The following is a 13,130-nucleotide window of genomic DNA, read 5'->3' on the forward strand; positions in this document are numbered from 1 at the left end:
CGTCTGCGGTGTCATCCAGAGAGCGTATCGACCACGCTGAAATGTGAAGCCTCAGCTCCCTCTGTAATTTGATTAGCTTGGCGTCTGCGCGCGGGCGCATTGCTTATTCATGGTGGAACGGAGCGCCCCTCCGAATTAGCGCTTTTGTTTCACGTGCGCAGCGATAAAGCTTGACGCCGTCCGCGCTGCGACGTCCGTTTATCACCGCCTCGTTCACACCTGCCAGATGGAATTTCATCAAAAAGCACTTTTGGTTGATTGGAGCGAGGTTGATTGTTTGCGTGGTGGGTTTAATGTGCTTCTGTTTTTTTGCCTTTCCCCTCTTTGTAAATCAAGCCTGGCCCTTTGCCTCTAAGACAAGGCTTCTTCTTGAGGCTACCTGTGATGTCATTATCTACCTCTGTGACAGGAAACAGTTTGTCAAATTAAAAGAAGACGAGTCCAGCTCCTCAATAATGAAATACGGTATTCCACAAGGATCAGTACTAGGACCAGTACTCTTCTCGCTATATATGCTACCACTTGGCAATATTATCCGGGGACATGGCGTAGAGTTCCACTGTTATGCGGACGATACCCAGATTTATATTTCAATGAAACCTGGCGAAGCACTGCCGCTTTCACGGTTAGAGGCCTGTATTGTAGATATCAAGGTTTGGATGCTTTCAAATTTTCTGCTCCTAAATTCAGACAAGACTGAAATGTTGGTTTTAGGTCCCAAAATATTAAGGGAGAAATTGTCTACTCTCACCTTAAACTGTGATGGTTGTTTGGCTGAACCTAATATGGTCGTTAAAGACCTTGGTGTCACCATTGATCCTGATTTATCTTTTGACACCCATATAAAAAACACATCCAGAATTGCCTTCTTCCAGCTGCGCAACATAGCTAAAATTAGACATTTCCTGTCAGTCGAGGATGCTGAAAAATTGATCCATGCATTTGTTACGTCTAGGTTAGACTACTGTAACGCCCTGCTTTCTGGCTGCCCTAATAACTCGTTAAAGAGTCTCCAGCTTGTGCAGAATGCAGCTGCTCGTATCCTGAGCAGAACTAAGAAGTATGAGCACATTACACCAGTACTAGCGTCGCTTCACTGGCTACCCATTAAGTATAGGATAGACTTCAAGGTTTTGCTCCTGACTTTTAAAGCTCTGCATGGACGTGCACCTGTGTACATATCGAACCTACTCCTACCTTATAAGCCCACAAGGTCACTCCGATCTCAAGACGCATGCTACTTGGTAGTCCCAAGAATTTCCAAGAACCTAAAAGGTGGTAGGGCTTTCTCCTACAGGGCCCCACTACTGTGGAACCAGCTTCCATTATTTATAAAGGAGTCAGACACAGTCTCAATATTTAAATCTAGATTAAAAACGCACCTCTATGCTCAAGCTTACAATCAGTTATAGTCTGGAGACAGGGTGCGAGAAGCCTGTAGTCATAGAGCTTTCTAGGTGGCAATCCTTTCCTTACTGTCACCTGTCAATCAGCTGTGACCCGACTTTACATGGGCTGGCTCTTGATAGGCGGGTATGGTTGTCTACCCCTCATGACTGCATGGGCTCTCCATCCCTGTCCTAGTAGATATGCAGCCATATTTTACTCCTGGCGGCGTCCCACAATACATAGCACTGGCACTTACTCACTGTTTGGTATATTGCAAATCCCTTAACTGCTGTTTCCACCCTCTTCCCCACGCTGCCGGCGGGGCTCTTGCCCCAACCCTCGAGAGTGCTTCGAAAGTCGTCTGGTCTCCCCCCACCTCTGCGGTCCAGCCCCTCCTTCGTCATTGCCTCCACCCTGCCCACATCTGCCGCCACCTGCTGTTCCCCATCACCGCCACCTGGCCCCACCCATCATCTGAGCCACATCACTTATCATATCTTCTGCATAAACTGGCTGACATGCTGGTCACCAGTCGGCACCCTGAGCCGACCAGAGGAGGATGGGTTTCCCCCTTGAGCCTGGTTCCTTCCAAGGTTTCTCCCCATCTGCCACAGGGAGTTTTTCCTTGCCACTGTTGCCTTAGGCTTGCTCCTGTGGGGGTTTAGGCTAGGGCTGTCTGTAAAGCGTATTGTGACAACTGTTGTAAAATACGCTATATAAATAAAATTTGATTTGATTTGATTTGATTTCTATTGAAGCACGGGCTGTACAGCCGTCAAACGCCATTGGCTGTAAGGTTGCTGCAGTGTTTTGTGGCTGGGGTCCAGGGCGGTGTTTTGATGCGGCTATAGGAGGTGGAGTTGGTGGAATGACGGATGGGGCCACTAGGGGGCGGTGTTGGGCGTAGCTCTTGATTGAGAGCGGCGCATGGGTCAGGTCACGCGCGGTGCTTAGCCTAATGGCAGAACAAGCCGTAATGCCGCTATCCGTCACTGTAATTTAGGCCTCTAATAACGCGTGCCGCGCGCGGCCTTAGCTCTGTTCCTCTGCAGCCCGACGCGCCGCGACTCTGGGGCTAATGGCCGAGGAGGGCGTGGGTGGGTGGCTTTGCGGAAATTCCTTTATGTGAGAAAGGAGCTCAACCCTTCACGCTCTCTGTGATTTGCTGCCTGCCTGTACCAAGCCAATTGTTGTTTCCAGTGAAGATATAAGGCAGGGGTGCACAACTCCGGTCCTGGAGGACCCGTCTGCCTGCTCGTTTTTGTTCCAACTTTTTAACATTTCTCACAGCTCTATGAACTATGCTGCTTCACTCCCGTACTTGAGCACGGTGAAATCTCGGATAAACTGGCAGACTGTGACTCTAGCCTGGTGCTTATACGCATGTCAGATCAAGATATGATTGGGCCAATTCAATGTTAAATGTCAAATGTTGGGAAATGTTGGCACAAAATCCTGAAATGGGTTGGCCCTTGTTGTGCACCCCTGATATAAGGCAATACCTTGCAGGTGGTACTGCGGCCCTGCTTGCTGTTACACAGAATGGCCGCCAGGGACTGCTGTTGAGTCTAGCCTAAACTGTTCAGCTTATTGCACCAGATAGAGCTGAGATTTGAGTGCCTGCTTTCACACCATTAGTCTAGCCAGGGAATTTCACCCATTCATAGCCTGGCTGTCAGATTTCTGATGTGTTCTCAATTAAGATTTATATCAGTTACCAGTTATCATTTTTTATTTTTGACTTTGACTTTGATTAATCGCAAACATGTAAAGCAATAGAAAACATGTTTATGTTGTGCACTATGAAATAAAATTACACTTTATGACTAAAATTAAAATTGTCTTGTAAAAGACAGTTGTGAAACTGTACACTTTAACTGATGTTACTTACTGGATAAGGCAACACAAAATGAACACTGATGTTGTTAAACCACTGATGGGTATTAATTCAGGAAAAGCTGTTTATAGAAAGTGAAGTATGCTTCACGTAGGCTATCACTACCAAAATCTTTGCATGGTCAATGTAAAATAAACATATTTTGTTTTAGTTTAAAAACATATATATGGCAGTTATTTGAATTTAAATTGCATTTCTAATGTTCAGTCAATAGGAAAAGTAGAGTGAAGGGCTGTTTTTTCCCCTACACATTGCATCACGGGAATGTCATATCACAAACCCTATATCGGGATTAAAGTCGTATTGTGTGTTGAGTTTATTGTCTTCTGCCAAACAAGGAACACCTGAAAACAAGCAAAATAATAATGTCATAAAAATGCTGTATTTGTTCACCGTCCTGGAAAGAGTTGAGCTACAGTGCTCTGTGTCTTCACTGTGTCTTTCTGTCATTTTGTACACTTTCATAGCTTCCATAACCTTTCATTCATACCTTTATGCCTGTCTTTAGATTTATGTTGCCCTTAGAGATGGCCGTTTCTGCAACGGTGTCATAACTCTTAATGGGAATTTTGGATAGATAGAAGAAATACAGTGCTTAATGTCCACCATAAATACACTTCCCTCCGTGCCAGGACATGATTATATATAAACCATAATGTCAGGAGGTGTGGATTTGTGTGCTAAGAGGATGTGGTGCAGAACACTGCTGATTTGGGGTGATATGAGGGGGAGGTTCAGGTCAGTGTTCAGTTTGACTGAGGGGTGGGAGTAGAACTCAGATTTAAAGTGATGGGGGCCCAGGTCATTTTTGATTTGGGGTGAGGGGTAGTCATGCTGGTCAGTGTGGATTTGGGTGGTGTGTGTGGGACAGCTGGGTGAGAGCACAGTGTTCCCCTGGTTACCCTCAGCGATGTACCTGACCTGATGAGGGGCGGTTTCCATGGTATCTGTGCGGTGGAGTTTGAGATACAGACCTCCCTCTTAAAGATAACAGAGAGATTGGAGGCAGGCACATGAGGGCTGGGATTGGACAGAAAACCGCAGAGACCCTCGTGTCTGTGCTGTAAGGTGTTTGGGCGCGGTGGAGTAGGAGGTGTAGAGGCTGTTGCTTTGCTTCGTGTCTGTGCTGTAAGGTGTTTGGGTGGGGTGGAGTTGGAGGTGTAGACGCTGTTGCTTTGCTTCGTGTCTGTGCTGTAAGGGGTTTGGGTGGGGTGGAGGTGTGGAGGCTGGTGCTTTGCTTCGTGTCTGTGCTATAAGGTGTTTGGGTGGGGTGGAGGTGTAGAGGCTGTTGCTTTGCTTCGTGTCTGTGCTGTAAGGTGTTTGGGTGGGGTGGAGGCTGGTGCTTTGCTTTGTGTCTGTGCTGTAAGGTGTTTGGGTGGGGTGGAGGTGTGGAGGCTGGTGCTTTGCTTCGTGTCTGTGCTGTAAGGTGTTTGGGTGGAGTGGAGGTGTAGAGGCTGTTGCTTTGCTTTGTGTCTGTGCTGTAAGGTGTTTGGGTGGGGTGGAGGTGTGGAGGCTGGTCCTTTGCTTCGTGTCTGTGCTGTAAGGTGTTTGGGTGGGGTGGATGTGTGGAGGCTGGTGCTTTGCTTCGTGTCTGTGCTGTAAGGTGTTTGGGTGGGGTGGATGTGTAGAGGCTGTTGCTTTGCTTCGTGTCTGTGCTGTAAGGTGTTTGGGTGGGGTGGAGGTGGAGGTGTAGAGGCTGTTGCTTTGCTTCGTGTCTGTGCTGTAAGGTGTTTGGGCGGGGTGGAGGTGTGGAGGCTGGTGCTTTGCTTCGTGTCTGTGCTGTAAGGTGTTTGGGTGGGGTGGAGGTGAGAGCGTTGCTAGTGGTTGGCTGGTGTTTGGGTGGGGGCAGAGGTGTGAGGCTGGTACAGGTCTGATGGCTGTAGGTCTCCACAGGGCATAGAGGTTGGTCTCTGGAGCTGGCAGGTAAGAACGGCGATGGGCCACCCACAGAGACGCCTCCCAGAGTGGAGGCTGAAGGAAAGGATGCAGAAGAGAAGAGAGAGAGTGAGAGACGGTGAGGGTCAGAGTGAGGAGTAGGAGGAGGAAGAAAGAGTGGGAAGGAGAAATTCCTCCACTCTGGCTATTCTTTGGCATCCGTTCTCCCGGTTTTCTAGCCAATAAAGCACTTACGATGCATTTGCCCTCATCGCCTGCTGTGGCCTTGGTGTGCTGGACTCGGGTTTGAACCCCGCCTTCAATAAATCTTATCGGGGAGCTCGCTCGCTCCCTCGGTGGGCAGCAAGGACGAAGCCCGTGTGAGATATTTTTGGCTCCTAAGGTAAGAGCGTTGGAATCCCTCTCCAGTGACATATCGCTGCCTCAGCCCACGCCGGGACCCGTCGGGGGGACTGGGTCAGTCTGGCCAGGCCAGCACTCCGAAAACTCCCCACAAAGACCCCCAGCCAAGGCCAGCTCCGGAGCAGAAGAACAGAGTGCCTCCATTAGTGAGACTCCTGCTCCAGTCTGTTCTCCCGAGAGGCCTCGCCCACAGAGAAGCCACGCTCGGCCCACTTTTTAGTCTTCACTTGTGTTTTTTTTCCTTCTTCGTCTTGTTTTCTTTCGTTTTTTTCTCCTAGGCTCGACTGCGGACTCCGTACACAGGTAAGGGGTCGTTTTCAGTGAAAGTTTGTAAGAGAAAACCCTGGCTTACAAAAGGGGCTCTGTCCTTTTCTTTCTTTCTCCGTGTAGTAAAGTGCCTTCGGTGTGTCCATTAGTGGGGCTTCCCCTGGGCCGGGGCTAATGGCATGTAATCCAGGCCCTGTTTATTTCTTTTATTTAGAGATTATTAAATGCCAGTTCATTATGTCGGTCTTTCCTGAATCAATAAGTAGCAATTGCAAGTCTTTCAGTAATAAATGGGGCTCTGAATTAGATCTGAATGTGGTCTTGGGGTGATCGATGATATTTTCTACCCCTTGCTGACACAAAAGACCACCCATTTCGTTCTCTTCATAGTGTGCAGTTTCACAGGTACGTTTCTGCTGACGTGCCTCTGTATGAGACCTATCCATCAGCTATTATACAAACTAGAAAGGAAAATGTCTTTCTAAAGAATTCTTCTACTCGTCATCTGTTCGTCATTCATCTACTTTTGCTTATGAATATCTGAAGCAATGTGATGGCTTTTGAACTACCTTATATGGCAGTGTGTGTGAGTGCGTACGTGTGTGAGTGTTTGCTGTGTCTGTTTATGTAAGTGTGTGTATCTGTGCTCACGTGTGTGTGTTTGTGCACGTGCGCCTGTTTGCACTGTGTGTATACATGCTTCCTAAAGCAATGTTGCTGGTGCAGTGCACTGGCAATCATGACAGTATTTTTGTTCATTTTCGTTCGCTTCACCCTCAAACTCCTGTGCTCGCCCTCCACCCCTCCCTTTTCTGAGATGGAGGGCAGCGGCACGAGCACTGGATCAAGGGCTGGCTGGTTTTTATTTTTAACTTGATGCTGACCAGATGTGAGTGTGGGCTGTTCCTGCAGGACAGCAGGAATGCGCGCTCTTACTGTGTACTTACTGTGGCCCCCGGGAGTGGGGTCCCGACGCGGCCCCCACCACATCACGCCTCGCCTGTCAGTCCCGCAGACGCAGGCAGATAGCGCAGCATAGCGCGCATTGCTAAGGAGCTGCGCAGCTCCTGCACTTTTTCCCCCGTTTCACTGAAAGGCTGAGCGAGCACTGGTCGTTTCTGGCCAGTCAGGCCACACTGGCTCCTGTTAACAAAACTGCTTTCTGAGTGAACACATTCCAAAAGAATTAGTTTGGGGATAGTGCAGTAATTTAGGATTGACAAGGTTTGGCATATTCAGCTCTCCTGGCTTGTGTGTGTGTGTGTGTGTGTGTATGCTTGCATATTACAAGTGATTAACATGGCCTTCAATACAAAATGAAAAATGAATGTCAAGTAACATTTGACATTTGTTTAGCTCTGATGTCAGCCTCTTTGTTTGCGTTCGTGCTGTGCGTTTGGAATGCTCGATCTCAGCTGTGGGTCCCCAGCTCCCCTGTGCGCTCTGTCAAATCCGGAGGGCCAGGACAGGCGGGCTCGGGCACTGAAACACCTCTGCCCAGCCGGCTGCTCCAGCTACCTCGTGGGAGGGCCGCGCAGGCACACTGCTGCCACCCGTTTGACCAGAGGAGGCGCTGTTGAGTGAGAGGGCGGGGCTGTACTCGGCTGGGTGGAACCCTTTCATCCCTGAGTGACACTGTGGCCAGTTGTGAGTCACCCTGAGGGACTCCTGGCCACAGTCAGCACTGCTACGTACAGGGTTTCACTGGAACCACCTGCAGTTTCTCTGCATGGATAGAGCACCCAGGAGCTGCACTGCATTCTTCACAGGTTTTTAAAATGTCACATATGAAAATGTCATTAGAGCACCGGTAATAACACCATGCTTGGTTAGCCTGATAGCTCCTTAATGGCCTAAAAAAAACAGCTAAACGCACGCTCAGGCAATGGTGGGAAATATGGTCATTTGCAAACCCCTTTCACAAGTGTGCTGTTATACATGTGTACAATTTACTCAACCCAACTGTCTCTGGTGAGAGACTACCTTCCAGATTCCACGAGGAGTGAGAGAGGGTTGTTCTGGCTTGTGGTGCAAAAATGTGTATATTGGGGGAGTTCCACCATGATTTCCTTGCATATATGGCATTAATGTTCAGTCCTTTGTCTGTATGGACTACACAGATGAGACCACCCAGAGTTGGACTGAGAGGACAGCCAGTACAGCACATTCACATGAAAAGAAGCGTATGGAGAAAGTATCATTTCCATACAAGCTGTGTGTTTGTATGCGTGTATGTACTGTTTTTAATGTGGGTGTCAGAATGGCTCCTAGCTGTTTTGGCATGGCATTTAGACCCTTTTCTCGCAGTGGAAAATAGATTTTTCTCTACAATCATACAGAGGGCAAGCATGAAATCTGGCACAGGTTATTGTGCTTTTCTGTGAAACCTCAGAAGCCGATCACGACGAAGTGTCTAAACATTTAAAGATGGTCTTTAATGTTGAACGCTAGTTGGTTTTTTTTTGTGTGTGTGATTGAAGGAAATTGTTCCAGCGTACTTCATGTTTGAAAGGAAGATGAGGGCTTATAGTGGTAGCAGTTTTCCCATAGGGTGAATTCTATTTGTACTGACTGACATGGAGAGTCTTAAACGTTCGTTTTTTTTTTGTTCTTCTTGAACACGCTATTCTCCAGCAGTGAGCTAGCTTTGGTGAGGGCCTGTCACCCAGGGATCGGTGGAATTCAATTTAAACACCATTAACTTCCCAGCCAGATGCACAGATAAACTCAAAGTGACTCTTTTACAATATCGCACGTTGTTAGCTTCTGGGCAGTACTGGGATTTCATTTCAGCGGCTGGAAAGGCGGCTGAAGTCTGATCCAGTGAAAAAAACGCGGACAGATTATTAATTTCTGCCCTTCATCTGTCTGCGTCACTCGCAACGATAACGTTTCTCAGTGAAAAATGAGAATAATAAAGCTGCTATGAAATTAATTGAAAAAATACCCGTGTTATCAAATGTCATACATTTTGCTAGAGGTGCTGTGCGAAACCCATCAGCGCCCTGCTAAATATAGTGTCCACTGCGAGTGCTGAAAGGCTGTGAATGTCATTACTGGCCGTAGCTAAAGGTGTCTCACGCAAGCCCGAGGTAAACGTTAATAAGAATAAACGGCAAGAGCGTTGAACCTTCACATTGTGGATAAGGTTTTGGTGAAAATGATAGTAGGCCTAATATCTGTGCATTAAGTATATCTCTATTAAGAGCAGATAACTGTGTAGATATAAATATTGATACGGATGTCTGGAGCCGGTGTAGAATCTGAGCCGCGTGGTGCTGTTCAGTCGAGCCCCAGGGTGCCTGTTCGGAGAAATAGCCGAGCTGCTCGGTTACATTGCGTTACACTGCAATCAGAGAGCAGACTGTCTTATCCACAACTCTTCGGCCTCAGTCTCAGGAAGACAGACGTGCGATGTAACCAAGAACGCACTGCAGGGACGTTTATAATAAGAGTGAACTTAGCCAAACAATCAAACAATTAGCATTAAGAACAAAAGTAAATACAGCTCTACGGATATTCCCTCTTTACACAGCTATACATATAACTTTATCCCAAAAGGCAATCCAAAAAGAATGAAAGTGGAGAGTTAAATTTTTGCTTTTTTATTTATTTAAAGAATACCATCTTAGAAAGGCAATGTAGAAATGAAAAAAGGTCTTATAAAGATTTGTAGCGATGAGGCTGTATAAAATTTGGATTTTGCAGTATGTATGGACTCAGGTTAATTTAAAGACAGTCACGCTCCAGGTTTTTCACCTGCTTTGCTGATGCGTAGTGAAGGGAAGGGAGGCGTGGTGGGGCAGGTAGCTGATGGAAGTAACTGGCGGATGTGTGATTAGAGCTGCTCTCTCTCCTTGGGCAAGGCTGGGAGGGCAGCGCAGGTACAGCCACTGTGGGACCCCATCACCTGCTTTTCTGAGGCCTCTCGCATCCTGGTAACTGTGATTTACACAGAGGAGGTCATTCCACTGTGTGTGTGTGTGTGTGTGTGCTGGTGTGTGTGTGTGTGTGTGTGTGTGCGTGTTCTGGTGTGTGTGTGGGGCAGCAGTGTAGTATAATGGGTAAGGAACTTTTGTAACCTGAAAGTCGCAGGTTTGATTCCCCGCTAGGACACTGCCGTTGTACCCTTGAGCAAGGTACTTAACCTGCATTGCTTCAGTATACTGTATGTCCAGCTGTATAACTGGATACAATGTAAATGCTGTGTAAAATGTTGTGTAAGTTGCTAAATGGCTGTAATGTAATGTAACGTGCATGTGTATGCTGGAGTGTGTGTGTGTGTGTTGCATGATCTTGTACCAGGGATCAGTGCGTATTCTGTCTGACACCCTTTGGCCTGTCAGGGTCTGTTCTGTGATCTCCATGGTGACCTTTACCAGTGTTACCCACGCTATGTGGTCTGTGCATAGGCATGGAATCACAGAACCTGAACTTCTGAGAAAGCCAGGCTAAATGCATGCTTTGTCTGAGTTTTGACTCAACTCTTAAGCCCATTAATTGTTTGTGAGACTCATGTATAAGATGCCCGGGGCTTGTTTCCCTAAACAACAGTGTGTTGATCTACATTGTGGCCTGTAATTGGTCGTGAGTGCACCAGTCTGTGTGTATTCTGTGGTTGTCTAATGCCCTGGAGCTCACCACGTGATCGTGTGGGGTAAGGAGCCTGATTTGTGGTTCCAAATCCCTGGTGAGACACTGCAGTGGTACACTTGATCAAATGTACCTCACATGAATTGCCTCAGTAAATATTTGGCTATATAACTGAAAAATTATGTAAGAAGTCTTAAGTTACTCTGGATGTGGGCATCTGCTTAAAAATGTAATCACGCAGGTGGGTGTCGGTTGTCATGCTTAAGGATATTTCTGACTGACAGCGTGCTGATTGGTTCATACAGCGCAGCTGTGCTTCTGCCTCTTCTGCAGACTGAATGGCATTTGAGACAGAATTGCCCTCATTAGCTGTTATCAGTGCAAACTCTGGCCTTGTAGGTAGAGATGTCACGAGCCAGCGTCTTTGAGATAAATCAACAGCATGTTGAGCTTAACCTTCACTCCTTCTCTTTCTGTTTGCCACAGTCTGTCTGTAAGCTTATGCCTTTGAGCAGGCCGATGAGTGCCGCTAGCTGGCTTGCGTACTGAGACTCGGGTAGGTCCGGATTATGAAGTGGACAAATGAATAGGGGAGGGGCTCTGAGATGAACAGAACCGGAGCGCTGGAAAAACGAGTCTTAACTAGTGTTTTCATCTTGTGATGAGACTTAATCTGAGGTAGAATAAGTGGGAAACATAAAAATAGAAATGAGAAAATATTATCTTTGTTTTAAGTAAATCTTTGCTTGTCAGATGAAATTGTCTTATCTCCTTAGCAAATCTTGCAATGAGTGTGTGCCGTCTTCCAGTGTAAGAGAGATCACCATTAATAAGATTTCAGTTTACCGGTAATATAAAACAAAAACACTTTTTAAGACTGATTATTGTTTGGTTTCTGCAGTGTATGCAGTATTCCAGTGTAAGAGAGGCCGTCAGCAGCCCCCCCTCCCCCCCGGGGAGCCTGTTTCTGGGCCCGCGGGCTGATCACCTGCAGTCTGATCTTCATTAGCTGATAGCAGGGATTTCAGCTCGCAATCAGTCTCACTGACCGCTGGAGCTCGGCCAGCAGCCGCTGGAAGTTCTAGCTCCCCCTCCTCTCTCTGTCCCTGCATCACTCTCTCTCCCACTCTCTCTGCTTCTCCCTCCCTCCCCTCCTTCTCTCTCTATCTCTCCCCCTCGTTCTCACTCTGTCGCTCTCTCTCTCCCTCTACATCTCCCTCTCCCTCCCTCTCTCTGTCTCTCCCTTCCTCTCTGTCCCTCTCTCTCTCTCTCTGCCTCTCTCTCCCTCTCCTTCTCTGTCTCTCTCCCTCTCTCTCTCTCTACATCTCCCTCTCCCTCCCTCTCTCTGTGTCTCTCTTCCTCTCTGTCCCTCTCTCTCTCTCTCTCTGCCTCTCTGCCTCTCTCTCTCTCTCTCTCTCTCGCTCTACATCTTGCCGGTCGGCGTCTCTCTGCATGTGCTGAGTGCAGAGGGAGCAGAGTGAGAGAGAGAGAGAGAGAGCGAGCGTGTCCGTCACAGACAGAGCCGCTGTGTCATGAGGCTGGCGAGCGGGGGAAAGCCGCGGCGGAGAGAACGAGCAGCACAGACGGCCGGCTCCCCGGCGCCTTCACCTCCTCCGCGCGGCGGGATCCTGGCGCGGCGCCCCTGTGATGCGCGCGGGACGCGGGTTCGGAGGGGCTCGCGGCTCCGCTAGAGACGGCGGCAGCGGGAGGCGCTTTTGAATGAGAGCCGGGCGCTCGTCCGCGCGTCCGCGGGGGGGCCACAGCTGAGCGGATTACAGAGCGCCGTCAGACATGTGGGGACACGTCCCCCAGCCCGCTCCGCCCGGTCGCCACGGTCACCCCAGGCACCGCGGCCACCTGGGCCACCCCTTCTACCGCGAGCCGTACAGGTGCGTATGCGTGCGTGTGCGTGCGTGTGCGTGCGTGCGCTGCGCGGTGATGGATGTCCTGTCCGGCGTGGTGCGCTGCAGCGGAGTTTCGACGCTGGCGGGGGGCAGCTGCTGTTACTGCTGTTCAGCGGGCTCGCACCTGGGGTGCTGCGTGGGGGGCGTGCAGACGGCGGACCGGTCCGGGACGCGGCCCCAGGGTATGCTGGGATGTCATAGTCGGTGTGCGTGCTCTAAGTTTGCTGCCGAATCTTTGTGTCTGCGTAGAGAAGAGACTTTACCTGTGTGTCTAAGTGTATGTGTGTGTGTTTGTGTTTGAGTCTGTATGAAAGTGTTTGTGTGAGAGTGCAACTGTGAGAGAGAGTGACAGCGTGTGTGTGTGTGTGTGTGTGTGTGAGAGAGTGTGCGTATTTTTGTGTGTGTGTGTGGTGTATGAGAGAGTGTGAGAGAGAGAGTGTTTGTATGTGTATGTGTGTGAGGGAGAGGAAGTGTGTGTGCCTGTCTGTGTGTGTGTGTGTGTGTGCGTGTGTGTGTGTGTGTGTGTGTGTGTGTGGTGTATGAGAGAGTGTGTGGGTGTGTATGTGGTTATTACTGTATCAGTCACAGAGGAAGCTTGTTTCTCCAGCTCTTACAGGCGTAGCCTGTCTCTGTGGCCTCTGGCTGCCTGTATGTCTGATGTGGCGCTCCCCATGGTGCTGTCTTCAGTCAGAATCTGCAGGAGAGGGGAGGAGCCTTTCTTTGAGGACACGCCCCCCTGTACTCCTGACTCCGTGTGCGTGAGAATCGCTCACACTCCCAGG

General features: G+C 48.8%; 1 protein-coding gene across 19 annotated transcripts in view; it reads left to right on the forward strand.

Annotated features, from left to right (window-relative positions):
- LOC135255596 (pleckstrin homology domain-containing family A member 7-like) overlaps positions 1-13,130 on the forward strand; it is a 107,135-nt gene that overhangs the window by 17,560 nt on the left and 76,445 nt on the right. The window contains exon 1 of one of the 19 annotated variants that reach the window (XM_064336973.1): positions 11,791-12,333. The exons of the other annotated variants lie outside the window; for them this stretch is intronic. Within the exon in view, the coding sequence (XP_064193043.1) occupies positions 12,236-12,333 (98 nt within the window). The 5' untranslated portion in view covers positions 11,791-12,235. Of the gene's footprint in view, positions 1-11,790; positions 12,334-13,130 lie in introns of those variants that run through there. 19 annotated transcript variants of the gene reach the window in all.

This window comes from Anguilla rostrata, chromosome 5, assembly GCF_018555375.3.
Source record: "Anguilla rostrata isolate EN2019 chromosome 5, ASM1855537v3, whole genome shotgun sequence".
NCBI lineage: Eukaryota > Metazoa > Chordata > Actinopteri > Anguilliformes > Anguillidae > Anguilla > Anguilla rostrata.